The sequence below is a fragment of the Symphalangus syndactylus genome, chromosome 23, assembly GCF_028878055.3.
Source record: "Symphalangus syndactylus isolate Jambi chromosome 23, NHGRI_mSymSyn1-v2.1_pri, whole genome shotgun sequence".
In the NCBI taxonomy this organism is placed as follows: Eukaryota; Metazoa; Chordata; class Mammalia; order Primates; family Hylobatidae; genus Symphalangus; species Symphalangus syndactylus.
The window spans coordinates 53,351,910-53,374,630 of NC_072445.2; the positions used below are offsets into that span (position 1 = coordinate 53,351,910).

Sequence of the window (22,721 nt, forward strand, 5' to 3'; positions counted from 1 at the left end):
GATAACTTAGATTTTCAAATACTATTTTTCAGTAGGCATGTATAGTTGCTTTTTGCTTAACTTTACCAGATAAATACCAAAATCTCTGTTTCGATTTGCCATTGTAGTCAGAGCTAAAGAAACAACTCATAATGGTGGTGGAAGTTCCTGGTTATTTCAGCCAGCTTTTCTCTTTATCCCAGAACATAAAGAATACAAATAATTTACAACTCCTTTAAAAATCATATTGCTATAAATTGATATCCTATTATTGAAGATAACATGTCATGCATAGTTCTTGTAAAATATTTCTTCAGACCTCTATACATCTTTTAGTAATGCTACAGGACAACATCTTTAAATATATGTAAAAGATCATAAATTTTATCATGCTTGATTGCAGAAGGTAATCAATTTCCTGGAACAGAGAGTCTGCATTCTCCTAACTCTGATATGTTCTCTACAGCTTTTAAATTGAAGAGGAATGCCTGCAGCAGGGGCTATCACAATATCAGCTGCATGCAGGGCGGGCTGCTGGAGGGCATGTGTCGTTAGCATCACCCTGTGAGGGGATGCGTACTACTCATTATGTGTGGACATTATTATGCCCCACAGGGACAATAAGCAGGAAAGATCAGTCTTCCCAAACCTCATTCTCCCAAAACAAATCTACAGAACTTCTATATTCATGGGAAGACTTCCTACTGTAGGTTTATTGACTTTTGAGTGAAAGAAATGAGGTCACAGAGTTATTATTAAAAATAAAAAAATTTTCAAATGCACACCTCTGATCAGTTGCTTGGATGAATTATTGAACTCAGGAAAGTACTAACTGATTTTCAATGAGAAAACCTTTGTAATATTGGTGAATGCAATTTAAAACCTGGCATTATAGTTTATTAAGTGGTGCATTTACTTCATCTGAATCTTCAGGTTATTATGAGGGTATCATTCTGCTGATGAAAAGAGTCAAACTCTGTAAAATATTTGAAGAGATTTATTCTGAGCCAAATATGAGTGACCATGGCCAATGACACAGCCGTCAGGTGGTTCTGAGAACATGTGCCCAATGTGGTTGGGGCACAGCTTGGTTTAACATATTTTAGGGAGACATGAGACAGCAATCAAATACTTTAAAGATATACATTGGTTCTGTGCAGAAAGATGGGACAATTCGAAGCGGGGAAGGTTGGAGGTCAAGGTCTTAGGTAGATTTTAAAATTTTCTGATTGGCAATTGGCTGTAAGAGTTATTATCAGTAGAAAGGAATGTCTGGGTTACATTAAGAGGTTATGGAGACCAAAATTTAATCGTGCAGATGAAGCCTCCAGATAGCAGGTTTCAGAGATAATAGACTGTAAATGTTTCTTTTTTCTTTTGTTTTCTTTTTTTTTTTTTTTTGTGATGGAGTCTTGCTCTATTGCCAGGCTGGAGTGCAGTGTCGCCATCTCAGCTCACTGCAACCTCTGCCTCCTGGATTCAAGCCATTCTCCTGCCTCAGACTCCCAAGTAGCTGGGACTACAGGTGCATGCCACCACACCCGGCTAATTTTTGTATTTTTATTAGCGATGGGGTTTCACCATGTTGGCCGATAGTGTCGATCTCTTGACTTCGTGATCCACCCACCTTGGCCTCCCAAAGTGGGATTACGGGCGTGAGCCACTGCACCAGGCTGACCGTTAATGTTTCTTATCAGACTTAACATGTTAATGCTGGAGGGTCGAAGGTAATGTCCAATCCCCACTTCCCATCCTAGCTTGAACCAGTCTTTCAGGTGAAATTTTAGAGTGCCCTGGTGGAGGAGGAAGTCCATTCAGATGGTTGGGGGACCCCAGAATTTTATTTTTGGCTTACATTCTGGCCTTATAATTTTATTTTTGGTTTATAGTTCTTTGACTATTGACAGTCCTAAAAAAACAAGGAAATAAAGTAGACTTAGGACTCAAATATTCAAAGTTGCAGTTTTAGGCAAGAATTATCTTTAAATATAAAATAATACATTGCCGGCTGGGTGCAGTGGCTCACGCCTGTAATCCCAGCACTTTGGGAGGCCGAGGTGGGCAGATCACGAGGTCAGGAGTTTGAGACCAGCCTGGCCGATATGGTGAGACCCCATCTCTAATAAAAATACAAAAATTAGCCAGGCATGGTGGTGTGTGCCTGTAGTTCCAGCTACTCGGGAGGCTGAGGCAGGATAATTGCTTGAACCTGGGAGGCAGAGGTTGCAGTGAGCCGAGATTGCACCACTGCACTCCAGCCTGGGCAACAGAGTGAGACTCTGTCTCTAAAAATAATAATACATTGTATTGGAGGGAAACTGAAAAAAAATTCTCTAACAGGCAAACATTGCCCTTTGTTAGTTGTATATTCTGTGCCAAGTTACTAAGCAAACAGTAGGGGAACAAAAACCATTTGGAGAAATTTGAGCTGGCTTACTCTTCACTTGTAGCACAGATACAAGCTGCATCATGTACAGAAACATTGAAATGGTTAAATATGCAAAAGAAATCTGTGACAGATTATAAAATCAGCTTGTCTCAGTTGAAGCAATTAAAGCCCTTAAAATTGCATCTGTATCTGAAGTGGTGCTGAAAGTGCCAATGGTTTAAAATAATTCTTTTGAAATGAACATTTTTAATGAAATTCACTTTTGGACTATTAAGTTTATGCAATAATTCCTAAGGATTTGGTAGAGAAGACAAGGGAAGGCTCCAGATCCATAGATCTGTGAAAGGAAAATATTTTGGGCCCCCAAAATCACTAAGCTAAAGGAAAAAGTCAAGCTGGGAACTGCTCAGGGCAAACCCGCCTCCCATTCTATTCAGTCACCCCTCTGCTCACTGAGATAAATGATATCTGATTGCCTCCTTTGGAGACGCTAATCAGAAACTCAAAACAATGCAACCTGCAGTGGTTTACACCTGTAATCCCAGCACTTTGGGAGGCTGAGGTGGGTGGATCACCTGAGGTCAATTCCAGACAAGCCTGGCCAACATGGTGAAACCCTTTCTCTACTAAAAAGACAAAAATTAGCCGGGCATGGTGGTAGCTTCTAATCCCAGCTACTCAGGAAGGCTGAGGCACAAGAATCACTTGAATCTGGGAGACGGAGCTTGCTGTGAGCCGAGATGGAGCCACTGCACTCCAGCCTGAGCGACAAGAGCAAGACTTCATCTAAAAAAAAAAAAAGAATGCAACCATTTGTCTCTTATCTACCTATCACCTGGACACCTGGAAGCCCCCTCCCTGCTTTGAGGCTTTGAGTTGTCCCGCCTTTCCAGACTAAACCAATGTTCATCTTACATATATTGATTGATGTCTCATGTCTCTCTAAAATGTTAAAAACCAAACTGTGGTCTGACCACCTTGGCCACATGTCGTCAGGACCTCCTGAGGCTATGTCACAGGCATGCGTCCTCAACCTTGGCAAAATAAACTTTCTAAATGAACTGAGACTTGCCTTGTCTCAGATTTTTGGGGTTCACATTTTGGTAACCGTGAAGAGATTCTGAGTAGAAGTGCCCCTGACCTTTGACAAATCTATTGGTGCTTGGTACCAGCTTGAGCTATCTTTATGGCTCAAACCAATAGGACAATTTGCTGATGCCTGGAAGCGCCCCCTCTAGAGAATCCCTGATCTCCCAAAATTGGATCGAGATCTAAAGTTTATTTTGCTGTAAAATTCCTTTTCTTTTCTTTTCTTATTTTTTGAGACGGAGTCTCGCTCTGTTGCCCAGGCTGGATTCCAGTGGCGTGATCTTAGCTCACTGCAACCTCCACCTCCTGGGTTCAAGCAATTCTCCTGCCTCAGCCTCCCAAGTAGCTGGGATTACAGGCGTGCACCACCACACCTGGCTGATTTTTGTATTTTTAGTAGAGATTTTTCACCATGTTGGCCAGGCTGGTCTCAAACTCCTGACTTCAGGTGATCCACCCACCTTGGCCTCCCAAAATGCTGGGATTACAGGTGTGAGCCACTGCACCTGGCCCATACAATTCCTTTTTTTTTTTTTTTGGAGTTTTACTTGTTTCCAACTCAAAGAAGGCAAGTTTTTCCTGCTTCCGTGATGATGGAAGGCAGTTAACTCCTTTATGGAGTTTGAGCTTGCTTCCAACAGGGAGGATGAGGGTTTTTTCCTGCTTCTAGGGTGGTAGAGAGTAGTCTACAGCCTGAGAACCATCCTTAGGTAAGTAACTGCATTGTGCTTTGTCTCAGTTAAAGTTAAAATTAACAATCAGCTGGTCTTAATTTCTCCTTACCATTAGAGTGCTCGGTAATGATGTAAGTTGTGCGATCATTTGTTTTGCTTGCCTCTTTTTTGCTGTTGTTTGTTTCTATTTTTGTTGTTGTTTTGGTCTTTTTCCCATTGGGTTTGATCAACTCTACCCGACTTGATCAAATCTGAAGGAAGTTCCTCCTAATTTTGGGGAACAAGGCCTCTGAAGTGGCTAAATTCCACCACTCCACCACACACACAAAAACGGTGGTGTGGTTGGGGGAGAAAAATGGCCAGCAGAAGGAAAAAAAAAGGAGGAAAGATTTTTTATTTTGACTAATAAGGAGCTTTATTTACGTACAAGTCCACTTTTTTTTTGCTAGCCAGGCCAAACTAAAAGAGCAGTGGCTGTACTTCTGAAATAGCAGCAATTTGTCCTAGCTGAAATATGGTAATGAGATTTAAAAAGATTTTTTCTAAAGGAACTCAATGCTTAAAAGTCAGCTGAATTAAAAACTAACATCCAAGATTGTGTGTGTGTGTGTGTGTGTGTGTGTGTGGGCATATGTGTGTGTTTGTATTTAAAAGGCTTTCATGTTTTTGTTTTTGTTTTTCTCCTAAGACCTTGTCTTTTTTTTGAGCAAAAGTTTTTTCTTCTCAGTTGGCTGAATTCTGGTTTCTTCATTTACTTCCGCTGTCTCTCCTTTTTCTTGCACCGTCTGCTGCATGGGGGACCTAAAATAGTTTATAACAGCCTCAGGTTCCTTAAAGAAAATGGAGAAGGCGCCGCCAGACTCCCTTTGGGGGAGAAACCTGTTTTTCCTTATGGAACCCCAAGAATGTAAACTGGTAAGTTCCTCTCAGTTTTTTTTTTTTTTTTTGAGATTGAGTCTCACTCTGTCACCCAGGCTGGAGTGCAGTGGCTTACTGCAACCTCTGCCTCCCGGGTTCAAGCGATTCCCCTGCCTCAACCTCATGAGTAGCTGGGACTACCAGCGCATGCCAGCACACTCAGCTAATTTTTTGTATTTTAGTAGAGATGAGGTTTCACCATGTTGGTCAAGATGGTCTTGATCTCCTGACCTTGTGATCTGCCCACCTCAGGCTCCCACAGTGCTGGGATTACAGGTGTGAGCCACCGTGCCCCGCCAAGTTCGTCTGAGTTCTTAAGCTGCTTACTTTTGTATTGTGTTACCTGTTTTTTTGTTGTTGTTGTTGTTGTTTGTTTGTTTTTTGACTAAAATAGTTATTGCAACAGAGGTTACTCTTGGATTTTAAGGAAGAGTGTGGTTTAGACACTTAGAAATGTCTTTGCTTAAAAAAAATTTTTTTTAAGTGCACTGTAAAAGCATCACATGGTTTAACCTCAATAATTCTTCCTTTTTGTAGACCCAGGATTCAGTGTGGGCTCTGCCCAGAGCTCAGAGATCCGCTTAAAAGATAGGTAGTCCCTATCTAAATAAAATGAGTCTCCTTATACAATCCTATGATAGCTTTCTGCAACTTTATGTTTGATTTGATCAAATAAATGATTAGATTTTTAATCTCCCTCTAGCATCACCAGACTTTTTCTCTCTGTACCTTGTGATGTAAATTTTGCCATTTGATTTGCACCTGAGTTGTTTCCTTTAATATGAAAATTTAAGGCTATTTAGCTGACAACTGCCTAGAGTTGTGAAACAGGTTATCGAGAATCTGAAAGTCTAAGATAGGAAAAAAAAGGTTTTTATAAATCTATAAGATGTACTTCTATTGGCATGCCTAATACATCTATGTATTTATGTGTTGTGTACACAATATTTCACAGCTGAAAATATATAAAAGAGCTCTAGTTAATTGGCTTAAGAAAAAAAGCACTTGAATCAAATAGTTTATCACAAAAAAAGACTAGACAAATGCTTTTTCAAGTTTACATAATTTAAATAAAATCTTTAATAAATAAGCTAGCTTGAAAATTATTGGTAAAGTAATATTAGAAATGTCTTAAGAATTGCCAGCATACATTTTTGTTTGCATTTATTAATCAAGCAATTTCATACTTATCCCTGCCAAATACTGTAAGGTGTCAAAATTTGGCACAGGGGTTACAAAACTATAAATCCAGCCCAAGACAGAATGATCTTTGCTTGTGTAATATTTAATAAATAAGATATTAATACTGGTTTAATAAAAATAGCAACATCTTGAATTTACTCAGACTACCATAATTTCCAATCTTGTGGCTTTAGGCAGTCTAGTCCACAGGCATTAAGGTTGGTTTTGAGAAAGGACTGTCATCACCTTTGTTCCAAAGCTAAACTATAAACTAAGTTCCTCCCAAAGTTAGTTCAGCCTACACTAGGAATGAACAAGGACAGCTTGGAGGTTAAAAGCAAGATGGAATTAGTTAGGATAAATCCTTTTCACTGTCTCAGTTATAATTTTGCAAAGTTATGGTGGTTCTATAACTTTAAATAATGAAATCACAATTTTTATACATAATCTAGGTAAATGATTAAAATAAAATAATTAGGTAAATGTAATGGGATAAATACTTGCAGAAAAACTCATCATAATTTAGAATTTAAAGTTATATTAAATTAAATAATAGATATTTCATTATTTGGTTATTTTTCAATAAAAATATATTTGTAAGAAAATCTTTTTTTTTTTTTTTTTTGAGAAGGAGTCTTATTCTGTCACCCAGGCTGGAGTGCAGTGGCATGATCTCGGCTCACTGCAACTTCCACCTCCTGGGTTCAAGCAATTCTCCTACCTCAGCGTCCCCAGTAGCTGGAATTAAAAGTGTGTGCCAGCCACCATGCCTGGCTAATTTTTCATTTTTAGTAGAGATGGGGTTTCACCATGTTGGCCAGACTGGTCTCAAACTCCTGACCTCGTGATCTGCCCACTTTGGCCTCCCAAAGTGTTGGGATTACAGGCGTGAGCCACCGTGCCTGGCCTCTTTCATATTTTTTATTACAGCAAATGGCTGGTTTTAAATCTATGATAAATGTGAGGGGGCCATTAACTGAAACCAGAAAGGCAGATAAGGAATAGATAGATATGTGTGAGAGATGTGCGTTAATTTTAGCCATGTTGCATGAGTTTGGGACAGGCAGGTAGAAATACTCTGTGGACACTTGGGAGTGAAGGCTCTGGGGAGGTGGATTTGGGTTGGGAATGTAGATTTGGGAGTCTTCTACATAGAGGTATTGAAATTAGGTATTTGAGCATTTGAGAGGGAAACAAAAAATGTAGGAGGGAGGGGAGCCAGAGAAGCACACTGTGAATCACAACATCAAAGGGAGTTTAATAAGATGAAGGTAGTGTCGAGAATCTCAGCCAATGAAGGATGAGATGAAGCCACGGGATTGATGACCTCTGAGACTGAGGCGTATGTTGAGACTAGAAGCTAAACTACAGTAGTTATACAAAGGTGTGCGTTGTGTTCTAGCCCAGGGTCTCAGCTTTCTCATCTTTAAAATGAAGGGATCCCCTAGATAAACCCATCTAGAGTCTAAGAAGTTGCAGCAGACATTTTCAATGAAGGAGAGAATAAGTGAATCAAACTACACGTATTTCTTGCCAGTTCTATATGTAGGGAGGAGTGGTTAGAATTGAAGCCGTACTTCAAGATGGCTTGCTGTGAGAGGTCGACTATCAGTAATAGATTATCTAAGGGGAGAGTATTATCAAAAAATGAATTTTCAAGACAACAAAGCCCTCTTTTGAATTGTCACTTTTATCCTGTAATGCTACAAAGTAACGAGATGTAGGAGTGCCCGATCTCAGCTCACTGCAAGCTCCGCCTCCCGGGTTCACGCCATTCTCCTGCCTCAGCCTCCCAAGTAGCTGGGACTACAGGCGCCCGCCACCATGCCCGGCTAATTTTTTGTATTTTTAGCAGAGACGGGGTTTCACCGTGTTAGTCAGGATGGTCTCGATCTCCTGACCTCGTGATCCACCCGCCTCAGCCTCCCAAAGTGCTGGGATTACAGGCATGAGACACCACACCTGGCCCTGACACTGATTTTCATTTTGACTTTTTGGGGATAGATGTGACAGCAATTCTGCTAAGTACAGATTTCTTAATGCTTTGACAATATTTATTAGGTCACAGCATTGGTAACACAGGAATTCAAAAGGTGCAAGAAACAAGGCACACTGGTGATGCAGCATTGTTTTTGGTAATTGCTTATACATTGCCAAAGGTTTTTCAACAAATTTAACCTTCTCTTATGTTACATAAGTAGATGGTTTAAGGCAGTGGTCCCCAAGCTTTTTGAACCAGGGACCAGTTTTGTGGAAGACAACTTTTCCACAGACGGTGGGGGGGGTGGGGCATAATTTCGAGATGAAACTGTTCCACCTCAGATCATCAGGCCTTAGATGCTCATAAGGACCAGGCAATCTAGATCCCTCGCATGCACAATTCACACCAGGGTTCACACTGCTATGAGAATCTAATGCTGTGGCTGATCTGGCAGGAGGCGGAACTCAGGTGGCAATTCTGGCTCGCCAGCCCTTTACCTTCTGCTTTGCCACCCAGTTCCTAACAGGCCACGGACCAGTACCAGTCCACAGCTTGGGAGTTGGGGACCCCTGGCTTAAGGAATACAGGGCTGGTAAAATAATCGTTGAGCCTCAAGTCCAGATTTTCAATACATATGGTGAGGCATGCTAAAAGACTGATGTCAAGTATGAGGCAAGTTGACAGATTCTAAGAATTATGGGTGGATTTATTTCTCAATACAAAATTATCACTATATTATGGGTATATAATATATCCATTTTAGGATCTTCTCAGTTTTTTTTTCTTTTAGGAGTTTCCTTATACATTTATTATGTTATTTATAGTTATATGTTTATAAGGTGTATATGGTATTTATAAAATCACTTATGTTCTGGGATGTTTACGTTAACAAAGATCTATGAGGAGGATTTTCTCAGTAAAGAGGACTTGATTTACAAAACTGAATTCTAGAATTTTCTGACAGTCAATCCAATTGCAAATGGCTTTATCTGATATCTATCTCAAAGGAGACATCATTCATCAGGGAAGCTGATGGCATCCTGGATAAATTCTCTAATTCAACCCAAAGGACTCAGCTGTCTTTTCTAAGTCTGACACATGAGCAAGGGGCAAATCAAAGTAGAAAAAAAATCATTTTAACATCCAGAATTCATCACAGTATTTAAACAATTAGAATTTTACTTTATTTCAGAATAAGTTTACAGTTGAAAAATGATTATTTACTAAAGCCACATTATTCATACAGACAAAACTTTTATAGCAAAACCTTGGTACATGAGCATTAATAATTTGAATACTATATGGATATAGAAGATATCTAAAAAATGGAAACGATGTATTCCAAAAGCTATAAGAGGCACAATATATATGCTTGTACTGGGCCTGCAAGCATTATACTATAATTCATTAAATGTGATCCAAGAAGTTGCAGATTTTTCAGCACTATGTACTGAAAAGATAAAAAGGAGTATCATAGCTACTCTTACGCTGAAGAAGCATCTACTATCAAGACTACAAAATAGGAGCAGCAAGCCAAACCAACAGATAATGCCTTAGGTTTTAGGAGAAATAATACATGTATGGCTTTTTCATGTTCATTTTTGAGCCTGGTTAGCAAGTCTGGCAGGTGGAAAAGAGGAAATTAGTCTATAAGAAAACATTAAAGACATAATTTACAAGGCATCTGATATTTAACATGTTCAAACTTGGAAAATAATAACTGAGCTTGATTTTAGAGCAAAGTTGCGAGGTATTACATAGCAAAAAAATGATTTCTTCTGTTTAATGTTTTGGCATAAGAATCTCTTATGCAGAAGAAAAGTAAGTTTTCAAATGACATGGTGGAAAAATATGTAAGATGAATAATTAGAATTGACTTTCAGTTTTCAGTAACTACAGAGAATATAGGTCTTCCAAGGACCAAGGAACTGAATTTGGTCCTTAATATAAACTCTACGTCTTTTAAAAGCGTAGGTTGAAATATGTACTCATGCTGACAGTATCCACGCTGATAAAGGTGAACATATGGTAACAATAAGAAAAAACGTGTACATTTTTCAGGGCACACTACTACTTCTACATTATATTGAAATTGCCTAAAAGGTAAAAATGTACATCTTAGAGTCTCAAAGGTTTTATTTTTTAACTAGCAATGAAATATAAGTGTAAAAGTGAATCATGCAGTCTTTTTACCTATCAGTTACTGTGTTCATGATATGAGGGGAACAGAATTCTTTTTTTTTTTCCTTTAAATCCATAATGTTCACAAGTCATCATGTGGAACTAAAATCACACACAAAGGCAAATCATGAGGAAACGTTAAATATTTCAAAATGCCCACAAGGCGTGCCAGAAACAGTGCTGTGTCTATAGCACAGAATCGTTGGAGGCCAAAGCTAAAGCAGTAGGGGCTACTGCAACTTCTAGCTCTTTACTGCTGCTTTTTTGTTTGTTTGATAGGGGGGATTCACGTGAGGGGGTTCGGTCTCTCGGGAAGTTAGGCCATAATTTCTGCAGGTTCAGTGATTAACTTGGATCCATCCCATGCTGTCTTGAACTGTTCAGGAACGGGAAATTCTCTCTGGAAAAGGGCAAGAACAACAAAGTTATTTAAACTACAACCAAGTTATTTAAACTAAGGCTTCCTTTTGCAAACAGATGGAGAGGCTGATTTGTGCCACATGATAGGCAAAGAAATTCGATCGAATTTCAAGCTGTGTCATGGGGAGGTCTTTGTCACGTGGAGACTTGTGTATGTCATGTGTCAGTTCTGTGACTTCAAGCCAGTATCATCATTAAAGCTAAAAGCATCATTTATAACAAACCAGGCATCCTTCTAAGCACTGGACATAGATGAACTCAGCAGATCTCCTATAATAACCCTATGAGCTAGGTGTTCTTGGGGATGCCATCTGTAGGAAACGGAGGCCCGAGAGATTAAGCAACTGGCCCCAAATGATGTGGCCAGTAACAGCGCAGCCAGAATTCAAATCTGGGCTCTATCTTACCTACTACTCTCCACTAAACTTTAACATGCACGTGAATCAACTGGGATCTTATGAAAATGCAGATTCTGGCCGGGTGCAGTGGCTCACGTCTGTAATCTCAGAACTTTGGGAGGCCAAGGTGGGTGGATCGCCTGAGGTCAGGAGTTCGAGACCAGCCTGGCCAACATGGTGAAACCCTATCTCTACTAAAAAAATACAAAAAAGTAGCCAGGAATGGTGGCACGCGCCTGTAGTCCCAGCTACTCGGGAGGCTGAGGCAGGAGAATCGCTTGAACCCAGGAGGCAGAGGTTGTGGTGAGCTGAGATCATGCCACCGGACTCCAGCCTGGGCAACAAGAGTGAAAACTCTGTCTCCAAAAAGTAAAATACAATACAATAATAATAATAATAAAATGCAGATTCTGACCCAGGATCTTATTAAAATGCAGATTCTCCCTGGCTGGGCTCCGTGGCTCATGCCTGTAATCCCAGGACTTTGGGAGGCCAAGGTGGATGGATCACCTGAGGTTGGGAGTTCGAGACCAGCCTGACCAACATGGAGAAACCCTGTCTCTACTAAAAATACAAAATTAGCCAGGCGTGGTAGCACATGCCTGTAATCCCAGCTACTTGGGAGGCTGTGGCAGGAGAATCACTTGAACCCAGGAGGCAGAGGTTGTGGTGAGCCGAGATTGCACCATTGCACTCCAGCCTGGGCAACAAGAGTGAAACTCTGTCTCAGAAAAAAAAAAAAAAATGCAGATTCTGATTCAGGATCTTATGAAAATGCAGATTCTGATTCAGTAGGTCTGGGGAATGGAATAAGAATCTGCATTTCCAGCAAGCTCCCAGGTGATGCCAATGCTGCTGGTTCCAATCACATGGAGTAGAAAGGTTTTATCTCAGAGGTAGCTCTCTACTCTTTGATAAATTGTAAAAATGAGCTTAGGGTTATATACACATTTGTTACACTTCACCAAGGCACTCTACTTCTCCCATTGGAAAATACACATACAAACGCGTACACACAAAGAATAATACAGAATAGTCAAAATAAAAGTCTGAGTCAACACTCTCCTTTCCCCGACAGTGATTCTCCAGTCATTTCAGAAGAGGATAGAAGACCTCCTCCAAGGCAAGGAAGAAGGACAGAAGACCTTCAGAAGAAGATAGAAAACCTCTACAAGGCAAGGAGGCCTTGGACCTGTCTCCTGGGCCTCCTCGGACTTCCAGTCCATGCAGTGCTTGTTGAAACCTCATGTGTCTGATAAGCTGATGCCCATGCTCATAAGCTGTGGTGTTTCCATGGAACACACATGGGTACCTATCTTCCTAGATGTAGGATCTAACTGTTTCTTTGGGATGAAGCCATTCATTCATTCAAAAGGAAAGGCCTGGGCCAGGCATGGTGGCTGACACCTGTAATCCCAGTACTTGTGAGGCTGATGCCAGCTGATCATCTGAGCCCAGAAGTTCGGGACCAGCCTGGGCAATGTAGCGAGACCCCACTGTATAAGGACAAGCTTTACATAGTGTAGTGCTGCTGAAGAGCCACTCTGATTCGGCATCTCTTTTGGCAGAGTTGCAGAGAAGGATTCCCAGGAGTGGGGATGGTAATCTCACCCTCTCCTTTGTCTCTGCCTGTCCTCAGGGACACTGTTTCTACAAAACATACAAAAATTAACAGGGTGTGGTGGCACATGCCTGTAGTCCCAGCTACTTGAGAGGCTGAGGCAGGAAGATTGACTGAGCCCAGGAGGTCGAGGTTGCAGTAAGCCATGATCGCACCACTGCACTCCAGCCTGGTCAATAGAGCAAGACCCTGTCTCAGACAAACAAACAAGCAAACAATAAATAAATAAAATAAAAGGCAAAGCCCTTGCTATAATGAGTGATTATTCTTCTTGAGTAAAATCTGCAATGGAAAAATCTTGAAGTAAAGAACCCACAATCTGAATAACATGTGTGTGTTTGTGCAGCCAATATTCCTTCTGGGGCTCTTCTGGATGGGTAGATGAGGCTTGGTGTTTGTTCTCAAGAACCAGGCCAAGTAGAGAATGTGCCAGATGAAGGCACCTCTTTGATAGTAATTGCACTACAGGTGTCCCAAATCTGTTCCTGGCAGTGAGGGGTTAGTAATATGCTAACGAGTCTTCTCTGGGAGACCGATTTCTTTCAGGACGAATCATCTCCTCCATCCATTCCCACACCATAATGCCCATGGCAGGTCCTCTGTGTTGTTCCCTACCAGCTCCAACCAAGAATATGTGAAGAGGGCCACAAGGTCATTGACCTGTAAGAGGCAAGATCTTGGTTTTTTTTTTTTTTGAGATGGAGTCTTGCTGTGTTACCCAGGCTGGAGTGCAGTGGTGTGATCTCGGCTCACTGCAACTTCTGCCTTCCAGGTTCAAGTGACTCTCCTGCCTCAGCCTCCCGAGTAGCTGGGACTACAGGCGTGTGCCACCACGCCTGGCTAATTTTTTGTATTTTTAGTAGAGACAGGGTTTCACTGTGTTAGCCAGGATGGTCTTGATCTCCTGAGCTCGTGATCTGCCCACCTCAGCCTCCCAAAGTGCTGGGATTACAGGCGTGAGCCACTGCGCTCGGCCAAGACCTTGGTTTTTAGCATGAACGCTCAGGTTTTGACTTACACTCATCCTTTAGGCCAGTGGATCTCAACGTTGGCTCCCCACTGGAATCACCTGGGAAGCTTTAACAATTACAGGTGCCTGGCTCCCACGCCCACAGATTCCAGCTTCATTAGTCTGCAGTGTTCATCCAAATCCCACTGCTTTTCTTAGCAGATCCAGTCCCATGCAGCTGAGCCTTCTGCTTAAACAGCTGCAAAGACCAGGCCTCCCTCCAATTTTTGGCTCTCCTACCCTGAAGCTGTTGGCATCACCTCTCCAGGAATTTTTTTAGGTGGAGGGCCCAAGAGAGGACTCTTCTCTATCTCAGGGTTAGACTGTCTATACACACTTACTAGGAAAGCATGGCCTGAGGCTTGCAGAGTTTTGTTTTTTCAAACTGAAATGATGAATTCTGGCCTGTAATGTATGACACGTGGCTGAGCAGAGCTGAAGAACTTACTGCCAGGTGGGGAAGGGAGAATGTGGCAGCAGTCACACTGTCTGCTTAAGGAGATCAACCTGTGTGTTGATTGCTGTGTAGGCCCTGGCAATTGATGCCTCAGGCCGAGGGAGCTCCTCTTCCAGATATTTGCCTGCTAAGTTGTGTTTTCTCCCATCCTTCCCTGGTTCACTGGCTCCCTGCACAGGCAGACTTAGAGGGAATTTTCTCTGTTTTTGTTTGTTTGTTTGTTTGAGACTGAGTCTCGCTCTGTCACCCAGGCTGAAGTGCAATGGCACAATCTCAGCTCACTGCAACCTCCGCCTCTCAAGTTCAAGTGATTCTCCTGCCTCAGCCTCCTCAGTAGCTGGGATTCACATGGCTAATTTTTGTATTTTTAGTAGAGACGGGCTTTTGCCGTGTTGGCCAGGCTGGTCTCAAACTCCTGACCTCAAGTGATCTGCCCGCCTCAGCCTCCCAAAGTGCTGGCATTACAGGGGTGAGCCACCGTGCTTGGCCTTCTCTGTATTTATTTCCCCACTTTCAAGTAGCAACTAGCAGATCCATCACACTTCATGAACCAGGAAATGTACTTATTTATTAACACTCCCTTTTCAAAGTGTGAGAATATGTGTATGCTTCTTTGAGAAAGTGCTTTGTTGAGGAGAGAAAGCTGAGAAAATAAATAGTGGCCAAGTCTCTTAGGCTAGTGTTTCTCAGAAGGGCCATTGGATGGACTTAAGGGATATGCCTGTTAAAATGCAGATTCCTGGGCCTCACTCCAGGCCTCCTGAATCCAACCTCCAGGTGGAAGATTTGGGAACTGGCATTTTCATAAAACTTCTCGATTCTCACACTTAACCTCTCACTTAAGCATAGCTGCACAAATAGCCCTACTTATTGTCTTTTCTCTGTCTTCACATTTTTTCCCCTAAGTATTTATTTCTCCTTCTTTCCTGTTTACCTCCACCAGAGCAAAGGAAAATATTTAGTCCTACATAAGACGAACTCAGATGCATTCTGTGCTATTTGATAAACGTTGGTCCATTAAATGAATTATTAGTACACTACCTTGAGAATTGGAAATCCAGGAGTGAGTACAGTCAAGAAGCTAATAGGCGGGAAGAGATGTGGAAGACAGCTCCCTGAATTCCTCGCCTGCCTGTGAATTATGCTACAAATAAAGCTCGCAGGTTGGTGGCTGATTAATCAGTCTCTAAGAATGTTAATAATGAAGGCTCCAGAAAAATTCTTGACAGGCTTTTGAAAGGTACTTACATAATCACCATCCTGAGGGATAAGTATGTTCATTTCAGATGACTTGGCACTCACGATCTCACAGTCTAAAGCATCTTCACTGAGGTATATGTGGCAACCTTCTGTCTTATTAATGGAAATTGTTGGCACTCTCCCCATTACCTGAAATAGGAAAAAATACCTGGGACCAAAGCAAAAAACAGAAATAACAATGCCCTCGAATAAATACAATCTCAATTCCTCTTGGCTTCAGCTTGGGCTTAACCAAGCATTAGAATTCACTGGGTCAAAGCTGGGGAGGTGGGTTAATGGCAAAGTCTTCAGGCAGAATAGGATAGGTGTCATTCGGGGACAGAATGAAAAGACCACACAAGGGGATTCTCAAACCTCAGGGTCTCTTTCCTGAGACAAAATTAAGGGATTAATTTGGAAACAGCAGCTAGATGTTCAGAAAAAGCCTCACAACTCTGTTAGTGGATTCGAAACATGTATTTGATTTCATGATAAAAGAAACAAGATGCATTCACATTCATTTGCTTGAAATATTACTTTTGACACATCTCTATGAAACTAGGATTAAAAGAAGTTCTAATGTTGTCACTTACAAGTAAAACTATTCTTGAGTAAAAACGGAGTAGATTTTTCCTGAACTTAAATAAGAAACACTACCATTCTTTTCACAGAAGTCCTTTGCCAGATAAAAATCTCACAGTGGCTGAATTTGAGGCTTACATGAGATGAATGTCTAGGTATTTTGAAATGTATTCATTTCAGGAGACAAAACTGGGGGCTTGGCTCAGGACATTCATTATATAGATAAATAGGATCATACAAAAGAGGAGGCCATTCTTTGTATTGTTTATAAATATCGAAGTGGTATAAAAATTCTGATCAGTTTTAAATTTCTCTTCTAACGGTTTTCAGACATCCCCCCAAAATCTCCAAAAGGGCGAACTGTTTCCCCAAAGACCATATTACAACTCTATGATTTTCCATCTTGTCATGGTAATTAAAGCGATAAAGACATCTCTTCTTTCACCGTGGAGAAAAGGCTGGATTGCAAACCAGGAGCAACTCTTGTTGATGGTGTGAGTGATGTAAAGAATTCCTTGTGCGGAGTCTGGCCAGGTCACTCTAGTTCTCTGTTTCCTCCTCTCTTTCCATAGAAACTGAACACTGAGTTGGAATTGAGCCCCATTGCAAAAAAAAAAAAAAAAAGGCAGGGGTAGTTCAAGGTCAGGTACACATAGGGCTCTACCACAAATAATAATACGGCACATATATCTATATTTCAAGAATGTATCTGCAGTAATGTTTTGGTAATTTCTAGATGTCCTTTCTAAACTTTTTATTTATTTTTATTTTTTTGAGATAGAGTCTCGCTCTGTCACTCAGGCTAGAGTGCAATGGCACCATCTTGGCTCACTGCAACCTCCACCTCTGGGGTTCAAGCGATTCTCCTGCCTCAGCCTCCCAAGTAGCTGGGATTACAGGTGTGAACCACCATGAATGGCTGATTTTTTTGTATTTTTAGTAGAGATGGGGTTTCGCAATGTTGGCCAGGCTGGTCTCAAACTCCTGATCTCAAGTGATCCGCTCGCCCTGGCCTCCCAAAGGGCTGGGACTACAGGCATGAGCCACTGGACCTGGCCAGATTTTGGATTTTTTGATTAGGGATGCTCTATGTGTACTGGAATTTTAAGAATACCTCTGGTATGTCAGAATTTAATTTCCACAGCATTTTGGGCAGTACTGCATTTGAGTATGTAATAAACACGTCTTTCTTCCCTGGTAGCCTGTGAACACTTTGAGAACAGAGATTGTTTCTTATCAGGAGAGCTGGGCCGAAGAATAGCTCCTCTGCTGAGCGATGGGTGACGTGTATTTAAACGTGTTTCTGCATTAATATTGTTTTTCATGAACTTCTTTCTCCATAAAATTTAAAAAATTTCCATTGATTATCTTAGTCTCTTCTCTCCCCCATAATTTGTACTATCATCCTAGGATAGTTTGCCAAAAATAGGAATGCTGGGCCAAATCATATGAACTTTCATCCATTCCCCTTCTCCCCTCTTTTCAGTCTTTTAGTGTTATTGAAGTGAAATCTGCAAACATAAAACTCACCCATTTAATTTAATTTATTTATTTTTTTTTTTTTGAGATGGAGTGTTTCTGTGTCACCCAGGCTGGAGTGCAGTGGTGTAACCTTGGCTCACTGCAACCTCTACTTCCTGGGTTCAAGTGGTTCTCCTGCCTCAGCCTCCTGAATAGCTGGGATTACAGCTGTGTGCCACCACACCCAGCTAATTTTATTTTATTTATTTATTTATTTTCTTTTTTTTTTTTCCACACCAAGCTAATTTTTGTATTTTTATTAGAGACGGGGTTTCACCATGTTGGCCAGGCTGGTCTCGAACTCCTGAGCTCAGGTGATCCACCCACCTCGGCCTCCCAAAGGAGGGATTACAGGTGTGAGCCACCACACCTGACCAAATTCACCCACTTTAAGTGTACAACCCAATGATATTTAATAAATTTACAGAGCTGTGCAATCATCACTACGATCCAGTTTGAGAACATTTCTATCAGCCCCCAAATATCCCTAATGCCCATTTATAGTCAATCCCCATCCCCACCCCCAGGTAACTGCTCATCTACCTTCTAGTCCCATTATGACCAAGCCCTTTTAAAACAATGTATTAAGTGTTTTAAATAGGTCGTGATATTCACTTGGTTTGAACATTCAAAAGTTCAAAAAATATTCAGAAAAATGTCTTTCTCTTGTCTCTGAGCCACATGGCCAAGTTTCCAGCCCTCCTGCACAGGTCACCATGGTTTATCCTTTCAGAGAGTATTTTTATAACACATGTCCATATCCTTAAAAATTATGATATATTTCAAACACAGAAACATATAGAAATAATATAACACGTACATAAGTACGTATATGTCCAACCACCAAACAGCTTTATAGACTATTACATTTTGGCTTATTTGCTTTTTTTTTTTTAGGACTAAAATTTAGCAATATAGTTGAAGCCCCCAGTCTGTACCATCCAACGCCTCATTCACCTTCTTCCTTCCCTCTCCAGATGTAACTCCTGTTCTGAATTTTGTGTTTGTCATTCACCAGGTCTGTCCATTAGGTGAGATGCCTGGGATGGCCACATGGAACTCTCATAAGCATATTTAATATGTATGTTATTGTTTTGCATGTTTTCAATTTTTTAATAAATGGATACATTATACAGAGCCTGCAATTCTGTAACTTGCCTTTATTGCTCAATGTCGTTTTTCAGATTTACCTATTTTTTTTTTTGAGATGGAGTCTCGCCCTGTCACCCAGGCTGGAGTGCAGTGGCATGATCTCAGCTCACTGCAAGCTCCACCTCCCAGGTTCACGCCATTCTCCTGCCTCAGCCTCCCGAGTAGCTGAGACTACAGGCGCCTGCACCATGCCGAGCTATTTTTTTGTATTTTTTAGTAGAAATAGGGTTTCACCGTGTTAGCCAAGATGATCTCAATCTCCTGACCTCATGATCCGCCTGCCTTGGCCTCTCTAAGTGCTGGGATTACAGGCATGAGCCACCATGCATGGCCTCTACTGCATTTTCTAAAACTTATTTGTGGTAGAAAGAAATGCTATTGATTTTTGCATGTTCATATTATACCATCTTGCTGAATTTTTTTTTAGTTTTATAGTCTCTTCAATCTCTTGGGTTTTATATAAAGGCACTTATTTTGTTGGGAAATAAGGACATTTTTGTCTCTTCCTTTTCCAGTTTTATCTCTCTCGATCATTATCTTATTGCACAGGTTAGAACTTTTTTTTTTTTTTTTTGAGATGGAGTCTTACTCTGTTGCCCAGGCTGGAGTGCAGTGGTGTGATCTCGGCTCACTGCAAGCTCTGCCTCCTGGGTTCATGCCATTCTCCTGCCTCAGCCTCTCAAGTAGCTGGGATTATAGGCACCCGCCACCGTGCCTGGCTTATTTTTTGTTTTTTTTAGTAGAGACAGGGTTTCACCATGTTAGCCAGGATGGTCTCGATCTCCTGACCTCCTGATTTGCCCACCTTGGCCTCCCAAAGTGCTGGGATTACAGGCGTGAGCCACTGTGCCGGGCCAGTTAGGACTTTTAATGCATTATTGAACAAGAAGCAATGACAGGAGGAATTCTCTTCTTGTTTCTGACTTTATTTTCTTTTTCTTTCTTTTTTTTTTCTATGCGTATTCATTGCTGCAGAATTTTAATGGGAATTTTGAAGTTTCAAATGAAGTGTAATTTTTGCTATAGGAGTTCCACAGACTCAGTTATGAAATGTAGTATAACCCTTCTGACTTTTATCTAGGGTTATCAGATATAGATATATCTATAGATATATGTGTGCATATATATGTATTTACATGCGTACATTTAGAAGAATGAAATCATGCTCTACATAATGGTATAAGACAGTTACTTTCTCCTAATAAAATACAATAAATGTATTTCTAGATCACTTTAAAAAATGGTTACAGTGGGGCCGGGCACGGTGGCTCACACCTGTAGTCCCAGCACTTTGGGAGGCCGAAGCGGGCGGATCATGAGGTCAGGAGATCGAGACCATCCTGGCTAACACGGTGAAACCCCGTCTCTACTAAAAATACAAAAAATTAGCCGGGCGTGTTGGCGGGCGCCTGTAGTCCCAGCTACTCGGGAGGCTGAGGCAGGAGAATGGCATGAACCCAGGAGGCGGAGCTTGCAGTGAGCCGAGATCGCGCCACTGCACTCCAGCCTGGGCGACAGGGCGAGACTCCGTCTCAAAAAAAAAAAAAAAAAAATGGTTACATGGTTTATAGTTCTCCTAGAAGAGGTCCTTCACATCCCTTGTAAGTTGGATTCCTAGGTATTTTATTCTCTTTGAAGCAATTGTAAATGGGAGTTCACTCATGATTTGGCTCTCTGTTTGTCTGTTATTGGTGTATAAGAATGCTTGTGATTTTTGCGCATTGATTTTGTATTCTGAGACTTTGATGAAGTTGCTTATCAGCTTAGGGAGATTTTGGGCTGAGACAGTGAGGTTTTCTAGATATATAATCAGGTCATCTGCAAACAGGAACAATTTGACTTCCTCTTTTGCTAATTGAATACCCTTTATTTCTTTCTCCTGCCTGATTGCCCTGGCCAGAACGTCACGTTGAATAGGAGTGGTGAGAGAGAGTATCCCTGTTTTGTGCCAGTTTTAAAAGGGAATGCTTCCAGTTTTTGCCCATTCAGTATGATATTGGCTGTGGGTTTGTCATAGATAGCTCTTATTATTTTGAGATACATCCCATCAATACCTAATTTATTGAGAGTTTTTATACCATTCAGGACATGGGCAAGGACTTCATGTCTAAAACACCAAAAGCAATGGCAACAAAAGCCAAAATCAACAAATGAGATCTAATTAAACTAAAGAGCTTCTGCACAGCAAAAGAAACTACCATCAGAGTGAACAGGCAACCTATAGAATGGGAAAAAATTTTTGCAATCTACTCATCTGACAAAGGGCTAATATCCAGAATCTACAAAGAACTCAAACAAATTTACAAGAAAAAAACAAACAACCCCATCAAAAAGTGGGCGAAGGATATGAACAGACACTTCTCAAATGAAGACATTTATGCAGCCAACAGACACATGAAAAAATGCTCATCATCACTGGCCATCAGAGAAATGTAAATCAAAACCACAATGAGATACCATCTCATACCAGTTAGAATGGCGATCATTAAAAAGTCAGGAAACAACAGGTGCTGGAGAGGATGTGGAGAAATAGGAACACTTTTACACTGTTGATGGGACTGTAAACTAGTTCAACTATTGTGGAAGACAGTGTGGTGATTCCTCAAGGATCTATAACTAGAAATACCATTTGACCCAGCCATCCCATTACTGGGTATATACCCAAAGTCGTATAAATCATGCTACTATAGACACATGCACATGTATGTTTATTGCGACACTATTTGCAACAGCAAAGACTTGGAACCAACCCAAATGTCCATCAATGATAGACTGGATTAAGAAAATGTGGCACCTATACACCATGGAATACTATGCAGCCATAAAAAAGGATGATTTCATGTTCTTTGTAGGGACATGGATGAAGCTGGAAACCATCATTCTCAGCAAACTATCGCAAGGACAAAAAACCAAGCACCGCATGTTCTCACTCATAGGAATTGAACAAAGAGAACACTTGGACACAGGAAGGGGAACATCACACATTGGGGCCTTTTGTGGGGTGGGGAGAGGGGGGAGGGATAGCATTAGGAGATATACCTAATGTAAATGACGAGTTAATGTGTGCAGCACACCAACATGGCACATGTATACATATGTAACAAACCTGCATGTTGTGCACATGTACCCTAGAACTTAAAGTATAATAAAAAAAATGGTTACACAGTATTCCATTGTATGGAATTCAGAAGTTTTAAATTTTTAGGTAGACATATCTGCCTATCTGTTTGAAAATTTCCTCTGTTTCTTCTTGGTTTAAGATTTTTTTCTCCCTCCACAAACATGATGAATATTTAGAACTTCCTATTTTCACGTTTTATACTTAATTTACTTGGTTGTGTATTTTGGATGTGATGTATTTACATTAAAAAAAATGCTAACTCCTTATATATGGTTTCACCATTGCTACCTAAGCTTAATTTCTGTAAGAATGAAAGGGAGCTTGAAATATACTCTCTAAAATTAAGGTGTGTTTGTGGTATGTGTGTTAGGTTGCATTCTTTCCAAGATACTTTTCAATTGTAATACTATGATTGCATGACTGTGGCTGAACATGTACTCTCACCTCTGCCATCAAATATTACTTCACTGTTGTTACTTCTAGTTTTTTAAAATTAAAAATAATGTAAAGTGGGAAAAAGCATGGTTCTTTTCATAGGAACTCCCACCATCCAAAATAGCTCTTCAGAAAGTGTGGTCTCATTAAGTTTCTATGAACCACGATAATCCTTGAAGTACCGGGCTTTTTCTGAAGATGAGTGACCTCCTTAAAATTTTCATGCATAATAGTTTGGAGAGAAGGCAGTGTTATTAAATGAATAAATGTAGTGATCAGAAATACTAAACTGGGGCTGGGTGCTGTGGCTCATGCCTGTAATCCCAGCACTTTGGGAGGCCGAGGCAGGCAGACCACTTGAGGTCAGGAGTTT

The 22,721-nt window shown here is 40.9% G+C and overlaps 1 protein-coding gene across 3 annotated transcripts in view; it reads right to left on the minus strand.

Moving 5' to 3' along the window:
* Positions 1 to 9,373: 9,373 nt before the first annotated feature.
* CAP2 (cyclase associated actin cytoskeleton regulatory protein 2) overlaps positions 9,374 to 22,721 on the minus strand; it is a 162,589-nt gene continuing 149,241 nt past the window's right edge. For all 3 annotated transcript variants that reach the window (XM_055264096.2, XM_055264098.2, XM_055264095.2), the window contains 2 exons: positions 15,547 to 15,687; positions 9,374 to 10,793 (listed from right to left, as the gene is read on the minus strand). In XM_055264096.2, coding sequence (XP_055120071.1) covers positions 10,710 to 10,793; positions 15,547 to 15,687 — 225 coding nt within the window. In that variant the 3' untranslated portion in view covers positions 9,374 to 10,709. The remainder of the gene's footprint in view (positions 10,794 to 15,546; positions 15,688 to 22,721) is intronic.